General features: G+C 42.0%; 1 protein-coding gene across 3 annotated transcripts in view; it reads left to right on the top strand.

Annotated features, from left to right (window-relative positions):
- Mapk14 (mitogen-activated protein kinase 14) overlaps positions 1-13,734 on the top strand; it is a 64,708-nt gene that overhangs the window by 29,673 nt on the left and 21,301 nt on the right. For all 3 annotated transcript variants that reach the window (XM_013029615.1, XM_013029614.1, XM_013029616.1), the window contains exons 3-8: positions 134-192; positions 6,346-6,457; positions 7,109-7,138; positions 7,554-7,601; positions 10,150-10,264; positions 11,036-11,107. In XM_013029615.1, the coding sequence (XP_012885069.1) occupies positions 134-192; positions 6,346-6,457; positions 7,109-7,138; positions 7,554-7,601; positions 10,150-10,264; positions 11,036-11,107 (436 nt within the window). The remainder of the gene's footprint in view (positions 1-133; positions 193-6,345; positions 6,458-7,108; positions 7,139-7,553; positions 7,602-10,149; positions 10,265-11,035; positions 11,108-13,734) is intronic.

Raw genomic sequence — 13,734 nt, 5'->3', positions numbered from 1 at the left:
CTTTTTTCTTTTTGCTTATGTGGTGCTGAGGAATCAAACTCAGGGCCTCATGCATGCAAGGCAAGCGCTCTACCACTGAGCCACCTTCCCAGCCCCCCTGATTTACGCTTTGACTTTTGTGTGTTCCATATAGGTGATTGGTCTTTTGGATGTCTTCACACCTGCAAGGTCTCTGGAGGAATTCAACGATGTGTGAGTAATCTCCCGTATTTGCTTCTTTAGCTGGAGGATGATTAGCAGCCTACTTCTGTTCATAACTGTTCAGGCCTTAGAAGGTTCTTTATTCCTATTATACAGCTCTAAGGGGAAAAAGGGGGTGGGATGAATTGGGATGGGTGAGTAGACCACACGTGGTATGGTTTAGTATTCCATCACGGCAGGCACATGGTGCCTCATTCAGGGAGTCAGATGTTGAGTCTTTACAAAAATTCCATGGAATTGGGTGCTAGTAGCTCACACCTGTAATCCTAACTACTTAGGAAGCTGAGATCTGAGGATCCTGGTTCAAAGCCAACCCAGGAAGGCAAGTCTATGAGACTCCAGTTAACCACCAAAAAACTGGCACTGTGACTCAAAGTGGTACAGTGTTAATCTTGAGCAAAAAGAGCTCAGGGACAGTGCTCAGGCCCCGAGTTCAAGCCCCACTACTGACAGGAAAAAAGAAATTCCAGGGACAAGAGAGTACTATCATAGTACTATCCTTTTAAGGTTTGAAAAATGTATTAGAGCCACCACATTCCCATTAGGAGCTCTGACCTGGGTTTTCAAGGTGGCTCAGAACACTGCCCACTTGTGGGATTTCCTTCCTCCAGCCTTCTTGTGATACATTCTCCCTTCTCAGTTGAAATACTTTTGACTCTGTTCCTTACCCTGCTGTGTTCTTAGTAGATTTTACCATCATATTTGTGGCTACCTTCTGTGTTAGAGCAGTTTGTTGTCTTCTCATCTCAACCATTGGTACTTAGAACAGTCACAGGCATGTAAATGTTGCTTATTGAGTAGGTCAATGTAAGAATCACCCTAGGCAGGGCAGGTACAGAGTTCTAAAGGGCCTTGTAGCCCTAGGGGCCACCTACCCCAGACATGTATCTTCAGAGAAGGCTGTGCAAAAATTTGTCCACTGAGCTTGAAGTAAGTACTGAACAGGTTCAACCAGTAGTCAACAGCTGAGAGCAGAGGTGATGGACCTTGGATAAGAGGTGTACATGGAGAAAGATGAAGCTGGATGGGGGAGGAGCTGGGTTATTTGGGGCTTTATAAGCTAAGCCTTAGTAAAGAGGTGGTCAGAGAAAAGAGATCAAAGCATCCAGAACACTGAGGGAGGGACTGGGAAAGGGATGAAAGGCTTTGCTTTATATGGTAGGACTTAGCTACAACTCTCTCCCTGCTTCCTCTCCCCTCACCCACTCCTTACTATAATGTTCAGGAAGATTGAATTCTAGTAGAGGCAGTTTCCTCTGGATCCTTACCAACACACCAGGAAATGTTTTGAATTAGCATACCAAGCCTGAAACAAACTTGCACCTTTTCCAGGAACTAAAATGTAGACATAATCCTCACGATTAATATCTGATCTCAGTTTTCCTTTGCTTTCAATTCTTGACATTACAAGCAGATTGTTTGTTTAAAAACATAGTCTTATGCATGTGAGTGAGACTAATCATTAACTTGACTTTATCAATGGCCTTGATGGCTTACAAAGGTTTGCATATCAGATTTCTCATTTGACACTGAAGTCTTGTGAAGTAGGTATCATTATGTCTAATTTTCAGATAAGGAAACAGGTTGGAAGAGACAAGCCTCATTACATACTAATACATATAAAATTGCATCCATCCCAGGTCTTTTGGCTCTGCATCTATTTCCCACCACATTTTTCTTGAGTCAAGGCTATCATTTGAAAGTCTGCTAACCCTTGTTATTGAGTAAATGCGGTGTGAGATTCTGTGAGATGCCAGAGGTGAAGAGTATATGTGTCTTCTAGTTGCTTCTGGTCTCATTAAAAAGATGAGACACAAATGCTTGCTTATGATAGCTGGGGGGCAGGACATCTGTGGCTCTTTGGTATCCTCCTTACTCAGGAGGCTGAGATCTGAGCCTCAAGGTTTGAAGCCAACCTACTGGAAAAATAAAGAAGCTTTCAGGCCAAGCTTAGAGTTCAAGTTCTTTGTGAAGTTTTTCCTAATTTGCTCCTTCCTTGGTCCCTGTAGGGACCATCACCTGTGTGCATTCCCCAACTCCGATGGCCCCATTGTAGCTCTGTTATGTACACCCTCCTCTCATCTAAATGGCACCTCCCTTTTCCTCATTACATCTTTAGCACTGAACACCAAATACTTGATTGAGGGAATGAATGGCCATGTGCTGTCCCCGTGTAAGTGGCTGGTGACTTAGTGTCTGATGGCCTGCACTGTGTCCGCTTCTAACTGGCTTGCAGACTGTGATAGAGCAGTATCTGGTTCAATTAATGCTGGTAACAGAGATTGCAAGCATCTTTTAGCAATCTTCACTTCAAATGAGAATAGTTTGTTGTGAAATAAGCTTATTAGAGCCTGCTTGGTGACAGGAGTGGGTCTCCTACCCCAATGTTAGAACAATCTGGTCTTACCAGATAAGATCTTGGGCATGCACCTTGTCAATAAAATACATTGCCACCTTGTCCTGAGTCAGTTCATCCTGTAGTAGTTGAGTGTTATTATCTGCCAGAAAATTGCTCTAGGTACTACACAGGGTAAGACATAGCTCCATCCTCCATGCACAATGTACAGGGAGATAATAATTAACGTTAAACAAGGAAATGATATAGTATGTTGGCAATCAGTGCTATAGCAAAACAGCAAAGGGTACAACAGAGAAAGGAAATTAAGAGTATAAAGGCCAGCAGGGAGATGCAATATTAAATGCAGTATTAAGATAGGTAAAAGCCTTAAAGCATGCAGCAGAGGTTGCATATTGTATTGGAACTAGCAAATAAACAGGCTAGTTGTGGAGCTGAGTGAGAGCAGGGGAGAAAAGTAGATGGTGAAGTAACAGAAAAAATTGGGGTAGAGTCCTGGATTAACATAATACAGGGCTTTAAAGGACGTTGAAAGGATTTTTTAAAAAAATGTAAGTCTAAGTGAGATGGGGTCGGGGTGGGGGGTTAGGAAAATTAGTGACTGATCTGATTTTTACAGGGTGTTTGTTGGTTCTAGGGCTTGAAATCAGGGCCTGGGCACTGTCCCTGAGATTTTTCATTTAAAAAGGCTGTGCTCTACTACTTGTGCCACAGCTCTCCTTCTACTTTGGTGGTTAATTGGAGATCAGAGTCTCACGGACTTTCTTGCCTGGGCTGGCTTTGAATCTCAATCCTCATATCTCAGCTTCCTGAGTAGCTAGAATTACAGGCGTGAGCCACCAGAACTCCACTTTTTTTTTGTAGTCAAGATTTTTTATTACAAAGGAAAGAGTTATGAAGAAAACCAGCTAGTTTTTACATAGAATGAGCATAATATTTCTACCAAGATAAAAAAAAAACACATAAAACCCAACACCTTCCGAACCTAGTCACAAGCATCAGTGAAGAACCCCACTTTGATTTTCACTTTTCAAAAGAAGTGCCCTGGCTGGGCACTGGTGAGCAAAAGAAGCACAGGGACAGTGCCTACTCCCTGAGTTCAAGCTCTAGGACTGCTACCAAACAAAATAGAGCTCTTGGGTAGAGTCACCACTGACTTCATAAAAATGGGGTTCTCTAGGACTAGGAATGTGGCTTAGTGGTAGAGTGCTTGCCTAGTATATATGAGGCCCTGGGTTCAATTCCTCAGTACCACATAAAATTAATTAAAAAAAAAAAAACTGGTTCTCAAAAGAATCAAATTTTTTGCTGTTGGTGGTGGTGGTCATGAGGCTTGAACTCTGGGCCTGAGCACTGTCCCTGAGCTCTTCCGTTCAAGGCTAGTGCTCTAGCACTTGAGCCACAGTGCCACTTCCAGTTTTCTGGTGGAGATGAGTCTCACAGACTTTCCTGCCCTGGCTGGCTTTGAACCATGATCCTCACCTCTCAGCCTCCTGAGTAGCTAGGATTATAGGTGTGGGCCACCAGCACTTGGTCTTCAAATTTACTCTTTAAAATTACCTTTAGAATTTTCCCTTGCCTTAAGGCAATGTAGACATATACATTTTTAAATTAGGGAATACTAAAATATAACCTTAAAGTTAGAGCTAGGCTGGGTGTTGATGTTCTTCACACAGTGCAGCTCTACAGGGAAATCGTGATAGGAGGAAAAAAGTTCTCACTTCGTCCTGGAGGAAGAAGCACCTATGTTAACATTAAGAGTCAGCCTGTGTAATATTGGTCTGGTCTTTATGTTCCCATACTGGGTAATATAGTAATGAATAGGTTGAGGCATTATGAAAGTCTAGGGTGTCTGGGGGGGTGAACCTGTTGGACTTGAATGTAATCATTCCTCATCTTCCCGTGAAAGGAAGGATTAATAAGCAGTCCCACACCCATGGAGAGTTCTTTGGTGCCTCCTGCTTCCTTCAAGGCAGACGCAGGAACATTGTCAATGAACAATATGCTTTTATTAGTCACTTGAGGAGAAAAGGAAAATGGTAGCTCAAAAATCTACCTATAACTCCTGTTTTAGAACCTATAGCACGGCAGGTTTACGAGGGAACTAAAAATATAATGATGGACTTAAACATTTAACATACTTTATTATGGCTATAAAATAATTGTTTATACTTATGTTTATTTCTCTTACAAGAAACTTTTTGGCTGGGAAGTTGGCTCAGTGGTAGAGTGCATGCTTTGCGTGCATAAGGACCTGGATTTGATTCCTCAGCATCACAGAAGCAGGAAAAAAAAGCCGGAAATGGTGCTGTGGCTCAAGTGGTAGGGCACTAGCCTTGAGCTGAAGAGCTGAGGGACAGCGTCCTGGCCCAGAGTTCAGGCCCCATAACCAACAACAACAACAAAAAAAAAAAAGGAATTTTTTTGGGGGGGTGAGGGGAATCAGGTCATCAGGTCTAGGGCTTAAACTCAGGGCCTAGGCACTGTCCTGGGGGCCTTATTTTGTTCAAGGCTAGTATTCTACCACCCTAGCCCCAGCCTTTTCTGAGTGTTTTCTTAGAGATAAGAGTCTCACAGCTGGACGCAGGTGGCTCATAGCTGTAATCCTAGCTACTCAGGAGGCTGAGATCTGAGAATGGTAGTTCAAAGCCAGCTCGGGCAGGAAAGTCTGTGAGACTCTTATTTCCAATAAAACCTAGAAAACTGGAAGTGGCACTGTAGCTCAAAGTGGTAGAGTGCTTGCCTTGAGCTGAAGAGCACAGGGACAGCCCTCAAGCCTAGAGTTCAAGCCCCACAACCGACCAAAAAAAAGGAAGAGTCTCACAGACTTTCCTGTCCCAGCTGGTTTTGAACTGGGATCCTCAGATTTCAAACTCCTGAGTAGCTAGGATTACAGGCATGAATCACCAGCACCAGCTTTAAAAAAAAAATAGTACTAGGGCTGGGAAGGTGGCTCAGTGGTAGAGTGCTTGCCTCACATGCATGAGGCTCTGGGTTCAATTCCTCAGCACCACATTAGCAGAAAAAGCTGGAAGTGGCAGTGTGGCTCAAGTGGTAGAGTGCTAGCCTTGAGCTGAGGAGCTGAGGGACAGCGCCCAGGCCCAGAGTTCAAGCCCCATGACAGACAAAAATAAATAAATAAATAAATAATCTAAATAAATAAATAGTACTAGAGTTTGAACTCAGAGCCTTGTGCTTGTTAGGCAGGTACTCTATCACTTGATTCACTCTGCTATCCCCTTTTTACATTGGTTACTATTAAGATAAGATCTTGCTTTATGCCTGGTTCAGTCTGGATGACAAGCCTCATATTTGTGCTTCCCCGTGTAGCAGGGATGACAGTCACATACCACCATGTCATTGGTTGAGATGGCAACTTGCAAACATTTTTTGCACGAGCTGTCCTCAAACTTCGAGGCCAAATCTCTTGCCTTCCAAGTAGCTAGGATTACAGGCTTGAGCCACTGCTTCAAGCCTTCACTGAAAACCTTTGAAAATTTTATGAAGACAAGAACTTTTTAAGGGCTGGGAAGGTGGCACAGTGGTAGAGTGCTTGCCTTGCATGCATGAGGCTCTGGGTTCGATTCCTCAGCACCACATAAGCAAAAAAAGAAAAAACCGGAAGTGACGCTGTGGCTCAGGTGGTAGAGCACTAGCCTTGAGCTGAAGAGCTGAGGGACAGTGCCCAGGCCCAGAGTACAGGCCCCACGACCGGACCAAAACAAAAACAAAAAACAAAAAACTTTTTAAACATCTGTATCACTGTGTAACTTTTCATTCACTTCTAGGTATCTGGTGACCCACCTCATGGGGGCTGATCTGAACAATATTGTAAAATGTCAGAAACTCACGGATGACCATGTTCAGTTCCTCATCTACCAGATTCTCCGAGGTCTAAAGGTATAGACAGCAATAATGTTGAGAAACCAATTCTCTTTTTGCTTTCTCTTCCTTCTATCTAGGCATTAGAACAAAGAAGCAAAATTCAAACACGGAATCACAAGGAAAGAACACAGTGTAACAAACAGTGGTCTGTCAGAAACTACAACTATCTTAACATGGCCAACCTTGCTTCTTTGTGTTTCCCAAGTGACATCATTTCATTCTAACCATATATATGATGTATAAATATCTAGGAGCTAAGGGTTTTTACTTACCATATTAAAAACTAGTAACTTTGTAATATAATGATGTATCTGGTCAGTGTAATGCTGAAGTGTTAACAAACTCAAGAAGGCTATTTTAATTGTAGCAGAAGAAGATAAATTGTGTCCTAAAAATCAAGCCATCTTTAATATCTAACAGCTTTGAGTCTTTTTCGAGGTTCAGACAGTCAAGCAATCCTTGAAAGCTCAAGTAGGCAGAGTTGAAGGCTGTGGAAATCATGACTGTGAATGGACACCGTATTGCTAATTGTAACTGTCTTAGCTCCTACTGTGAATAGTTGTAGGTCCTTATTGATTCATGAAAATGTGCTATAAATTTGTTCTAGAATATTTATAGTTGAAAGTTGAAAAGAACTTACTTGATGGACTTCTTTCTCTTTCGCAGTATATACATTCAGCTGACATAATTCACAGGGTATGTATTATGACTTCAGTTATTATTTTGGGAATATGAGGCGGGACTAGAAGAATGGCACCCAGGGCTGACAGTAGCTCACTGCCCAGCATGCATGAGACTGTGAATGAGTTCAATTCCTAGTACCACCACCAAAGAAAACAGAATAACTTTCAGCCAACATACTTTTAGCCATTGGAATGTTGACCAGTTGCAGCTCTGCTCTTTGTTGAGATTGACGGAAGAAAGTTACAATTTCTTTAAAATTTTATGCCTAGTTAAGGCTAAGTAAGTTTGCCTCTAGGCTGAAGATGGTCTGATGATGTGTGGATAAATAAGGTCTTCCTTTGATATGTGAATCCTCACTATTACCTCTAGGGAGAGGATTGTCATTGAGGATAAAGTCCAGCCTGTCCTCTCTGTACTTGCTTCCTAGGACCTAAAACCCAGTAATCTTGCTGTGAATGAGGACTGTGAGCTAAAGGTAAGACCAAGAGGGAGACAGTGGCTGTGGTTTGCTTTGCCTACAGATGATTCCTGTGACTAATCAGGCCAACTTTGATTTGTCTGAAAATTCATCCTGAGCAATAGCAAATTTCAAATGTGTTTTTATTTTTTTAATTTTCACTTGTTCATGAAATTTTCTTTAAGTAGTTGTACAGAGGAATTTTGATTCAACATCTTAGTTTATGAACACAAAGCATCTTGATCAAGGCACACTTCAGATTTAAGCCATAAACTTTTAGGTGAAACTGTGGAATTTAAACCATAGACTGAGTAAGCTGCTTCAGTGACATTGAAAGTGGCATTGAGTGGTTTTTGGTTTTATTTTGAGTAAAGTTAAATTTGAGATGTAATATAATAAAGGAAAATTGTAGTCTGGATGTCAAGCATTCCTGAAGCAATAATTACTAGATTATTTAGGTTAAATTATTTAGGAAAAATGGCCAAAAACCACTCACTGAAATAATTGAAATAAGAGATAAGTAAGCCGGGGCGCTGGTGGCTCACACCTGTAATCCTAGCTACTCAGGAGGCTGAGATCTGAGGATCTCAGTTCAAAACCAGCCCAGGCAGGAAAGTCCATGAGACTCTTATCTCCATTAACTATCAGAAAACCAGAATTGGCACTGTGGCTGAAGTGGTAGAGTGCTCACCTTGAGCTAAAAAGCTTAGGGACAGTGCCTAGGCCCAAAGTTAAAGACCTACACACACAAAAAAAGATAAGTAAACTATATGTAGAAGAATAGAGTTCTAGAGCTGTTTTGTCTATTGCTGCTTTTTTAACCAACATTTTTTGTTTATCTTTTTGAGATACGGTCTTACTGTATAGTCCTAATTCAGGCTGGTCCACAACTTAAGATCATCCTGTCTCAGCGTTGCAGGGATTACATGCCTGTGCCACCTTAACTTTTTTAAAACAAATAACATACAGTAAAATGTGCTATTTTAAGTGTACCTTTGACAAGTTTATATATCTTCCTAACCATCACAATTATAATGAAGATGGTTTTTAGCTAGGGATGTAGCTCAGTGGCTGTGTACTTGCCTAGCATGCATAGGTCCCTGGGTTTGATTCCCAGCAGTGCAAAATAAACACACACTTGGGCTGGGAAGGTGGCTCAGTGGTAGAGTGCTTGCCTTGCATACATGAGGCCCTGGGTTCGATTCCCTAGCACCACGTAAGCAAAAAGAAAAAAAGCTGGAAGTGGCGCTGTGGCTCAAGTGGTAGAGTGTTAGCCTTGAGCTGAAGAGCTGAGGGCTCAGAGTTCAGGCCTCATGACCGGACTCCAAAAAAAAATTAAAATAAAATAAATATGCACACATACACACACATACATTCTTTTTTTGTTTTGCCAGTCCTGGGGCTTTAACTCAGGGTCTGGGAGTTGTCTCTGAAACTCTTTGTGCTCAAGGCTAGAGCTCTACCACTTGAACCATAGCACCACTTCTGGCTTTTTATGGGTAGTTTATTGGCAATAAGAGTCTCGTGGACTTTTCTGCCCAGGCTGGCTTCAAACCACAGCCCTCATCTCTCAGCCTTTTGAGTAGGATTACAGGTATGAGCCACCAGTGCCTGGCCACATATTTCTTATTTAAGAGCCAGGTATCATGGTACATGTCTGTAATAACCCAGAACTCAGAAGATGGAGTCAGAAGGATCTCCAGGTTAAACCCAGCCTTTGTTACATGGTGACGCCCCATTTTTAAAAAAGTTTTCCTCCTACAAATTTTTTATCTCTGTATCCTCAACCCTGGTTGCAAATAACCACATATCATTTTTTTAAACCCTATAGATTAATCTTTCCAAAAACTTATACAAATGAATCATATAGTTTTATGTATCTGGCTTTTGTTTAGAATTTTTTAAAGCTATATTATGTGTTTTAGGAGTCTTTTCTCTTTTGTTGCTGAGTAGTATTCCATTTGATAGACATGCCAGAATTTGTTGCCCGTTTACCTGTTAGGGAAATTTGCTTTATTTCTGGTTTGGGGCTCTGTAAAGCCATTAAGGACAAACTTTATGTTTTTATTGATCCAGTAAATACCAAGGAAGGATACTTTTGTTTTGCTTATAATTTTCTAAAGTTCTTAGAATGTGTTTACCATTCAATCTAAGTTTGGACCCCCAAAATCTGTTGATGAAAATAATAGCCTCCCCCCTCTGTACAGTATTTTCACAATAATAAAAATAAATAAATAAATAGAAAACAATAGCCTCTTTTGTGTGTGTGTGTGTTGGTGGGGGGGCAGGGAGGGCTGAACTCTGGGCCTGGGCACTGTCCCTTAGCTCTTCAGCTCAAGGCTAGCACCCTACTACCTGAGCCACAGTGCCATTTCCAGCCTTTTCTGCTAATGTGGTGCTGAGGAATCCAACCCCGGGCCTCATGTACGTGAGGCAAGCACACAACCGCTGAACCAACTTCCCAGCCCAATAGCTTCTTTTTAAATAAAGCAATAGAGACCTTTCCTGCCTACCCACTCTATGAATCTTAGCATTTGCTTATTCTAGTGCCTGATTGTCTTCTTAGATTCTTGATTTTGGACTGGCTCGACATACTGATGATGAAATGACAGGTTACGTGGCCACCAGGTGGTACAGGGCTCCCGAGATCATGCTGAACTGGATGCATTACAACCAGACAGGTATTGCTTGTTCTGCTTACCCAGGGCTTTGTGGTTTGGATTTCCCGGCTGCTGATTGGTTCTCAGAGATGGCAGTGGAGGAAGCATTTTCCCATAGTGTTCTTTTCAATAACTATCAATAGAAACTGTTTCATTTGCTCAGATGCTGAAACAGGGCTTTTTTTTTTCTTAATAGCTTTCCAACTGTCATTTAGCAGTTATGTTTTTATTTGAGTTTTCAACAAAACTTTGAGTGCTTCTGAAGCCAGTAGCCCATCAGTTTTATGTAGGAGAATGCACTATTCTATAAATAAGAAATTTTTACCTTGTTATGACTTTGACACCTTTTATGGGGTGTCAAATATTGAGTGTCTTAAGTTTATTTAGTTCTATAGAAATGAGATGTGATTATTGTTTAACTTCAGTTGTCTTATGTAATGATTGTCTTGAATATTCCTTCTTTTTTTTTTTGGTACCAGTACTGGAGCTTGAACTCAGAGCCTCAAGCTCTTGGTTTTCACTCAATGCTGGTATACTACCACTTGAGCCACACCTCCACTTCTGGCTATTTTACTGCTTTATTGGAGATAAGAGTTCCTTGGATTTGTCTACCAGACAAATCCAGATCTGAGATTCTCAGATTTCAGCCTACTGACTAGCTAGTATTACAGGTATGAGCCTCTAGCACCCATCTTAGCTTGAATATATTTCACCTTCAGTGATGGTCCCACTGTGACCAAGTATAATAACAGTAACCATGTATGTGCTTTTATTTCTCTTTAATTTTGCCAGTGGATATTTGGTCAGTGGGATGCATAATGGCCGAGCTGTTGACTGGAAGAACATTGTTTCCTGGTACAGACCGTATCCTTTATAAAGTTTGGAATTCTTGTTTCTTCTGTGTATTCTGGTGTCCATGGATTTGTATTGGCTTTACTTGTCTGTAGAGAAGCTCTCAATTTTTTGCTTTCATAATCTAGATATTTTTTATGAGGTCCTCCCCTCCTGCTGGGTTGTGTGCCTTGCTAAAAAAGAGACTTCTATTTATTTTTTGCAAGCTGGAAAACCAAGCTTAAAAACCCTCTGTGTGTGTGTGTGTGTGTGTGTGTGTGTGTGTGTGCATGAGGTTGCCAGTGTGTGTGTGTGTGTGTGTGTGTGTGTGTTCATGTTCATGAGGTTGCCAGTACTAGACACTGCTCCTTAGCTTTTTCACTCAAGGCTTGACACCCTGCCACTTGAGCAACAACTCCACTTCCAGCTTTTTGCTATTTAACTGGAGATGAGTCTCAGATTTTCCTGCCTGATTGGCTTCAGACTGTGACTCTCAGATCTCAGCTTCCTAAGTAGCTAGGATTGTATCCATAAGCCACTGGCACATGGCTAAAAAACAAGACAAAACAAAACAAAAACCCTTCTGGGTTTTTTTTTTTGGGGGGGGGGACAATAAGGTTCTTATTGGAGTAATCTTCCTGTAGCAGTTCTGACACCCAAGTGTCTAGATGTCCTAGACCCCAGTGACAGGTTTAGTGGATTTATGCAATCCGTAGTGAGCAGACACCCATCTATAAATCAAGGGTATCTTGTGGTTGAGTTTGGTTTATGTACTAAAAAGGTTGTGTTGTGTCCCTGCAGTGACAGGCCTGCTGTCTTGTTGAGTTTGCTTTGTAACAACAAGTAGTAAAAGCAAGAAGGTCACCATGTCATGTGCGTGCGTGCGTGCGTGCGTGCGTGCGTGCGTGCGTGTGTGTGTGTGTGTGTGTGTGTGTTTGTGTGTGTGTCTCCCAGCACAACTCTGTCCTGGGGTAGAGCCAGTCCCAGTGTAGTCCCAGACTTGTTCTCTAGGTCATGGTCTAGCTTAGCCCTGTACTCCCTGCTGTATGATTAGGAAATGTCAAATGTCCTCAAATGTGGCTTTTCACTCTCTCATCTGCTCCACTTATAGAAGGTGGGTATTTATGTGAGAGCCTTTACATGTGTGTCTACAGTTGGCTTGGGGGACATCTGTAAAATTCAGCTGACTGGTCTGCAAATGGTTTTGTTTGGGCCACATTTCCCTCTCTACAATCATGCTTAGATATCTTAAGTGCTGGTTGTAGCCCCATACCCAAATAAACTCAGGAATTGAATTGATCAGCCAGAATGTCAGTTTACTGTGATGTCATGGTATCTATCCATGTTTTCTATTCTGAACATCTCCTAGCTAGAGATCATGGACTTCCCTCAGAAACTGAAACACCTGCTCCTTAGGGAAAGCTAAGGTGTCCCTGGACATTATGGGATCCATGTAGAGTTCAGCCATTCTACCCCCCCCCATATTCACTCACTTTTTTACTAACCCTTACTGCTGTATTTTAAGTTTGTTTAATGCACAAAATTTCTCCCTTGTCCTTTGTTTTATTTGCCTTATCACTTTCCCTTAGCAGTTGGCTGCACATCTACATTACAGTCTAAGTTGAAAGGATTAGGGGAAATTTGTAGCTCCCCTTGTTTTGCCCTCTGGAGCAGACATTTTGCTGAGGCTGTCCTCTGCCCCTTCTTCTTGCTGTATCTGGAGCTCTCATTTGGACAGTCATAGACACGCATGCCTGCATGGGCAGTGGTAGAGAGACAGATAACACTGCATACTGCAATCATACTTACTGGGTTTAGATCTTTGCTCCTTCCAGCTGCAGGTCTTTAAGCAAGTTTAAAAACAAACATTTATGTGTATGTGGTTTTTGTTTTTTGTTGCCAGTTCTGGGGTTTGAACTCAGGGCCTGGACACTGTCTCTGAACTCTTTTGTTCAAGTCTAGTACTTTACCACTTGAGCCACAGCTTCATTTCTGACTTTTTGGTGGTTAATTGATGATAAGAGGGTTACAGACTTTCCTGCCTGGGCTGACTTTAAACTGTGATACTTAGATCTCAGCCTCCTAAATAGCTAAGATTACAGGTGTGAGCCACTGGCGTCTGGCCATTAGTAAGTTTCTAATTCCTTAGAGGGAATTATGTTCATGATATCACACAGTCACCACCTCTGCCTATTCTTTTTTTTGGGGGTGGAGGGGAAGGGTTGTCCGGTCGTGGGGCCTGAACTCTAGGCCTGGGTGCTGTCCCTCAGCTCTTCAGCTCAAGGCTAGCACTCTACCACTTGAGCCACAGCACCACTTCTGGCTTTTTTTTTCTGCTTATGTGGTGCTGAGGATTCGAACCCAGGGCCTCATGCATGCAAGGCAAGCACTCTACCACTGAGCCACCTTCCCAGCCCATCTGCCTATTATGATTACAGAACTCTTCTGGTCTAATAATAGTGTTCATAAGAGTAGTTTTGTAAAGAATTCAGCCCTTGTCTGTAGGACTGACTAGGTGTATCAGATAGAGGGAAGATAGAGAATGTCTTCTCTGGTGTACTGCTAACTTATTTCAGATGCCATCAATTTGAAATGAGTCAGAAACACATGATTTCCCAGGCTCACTGCAACCTAAGGAAGCAAGGAAATGAGTCTCAGAA

The sequence above is a fragment of the Dipodomys ordii genome, unplaced genomic scaffold (assembly GCF_000151885.1).
Source record: "Dipodomys ordii isolate 6190 unplaced genomic scaffold, Dord_2.0 Scaffold120, whole genome shotgun sequence".
In the NCBI taxonomy this organism is placed as follows: domain Eukaryota; kingdom Metazoa; phylum Chordata; class Mammalia; order Rodentia; family Heteromyidae; genus Dipodomys; species Dipodomys ordii.
The sequence above is the reverse complement of the archived record's forward strand: the minus strand, read 5'-3'. Positions and strand labels throughout refer to the sequence as shown.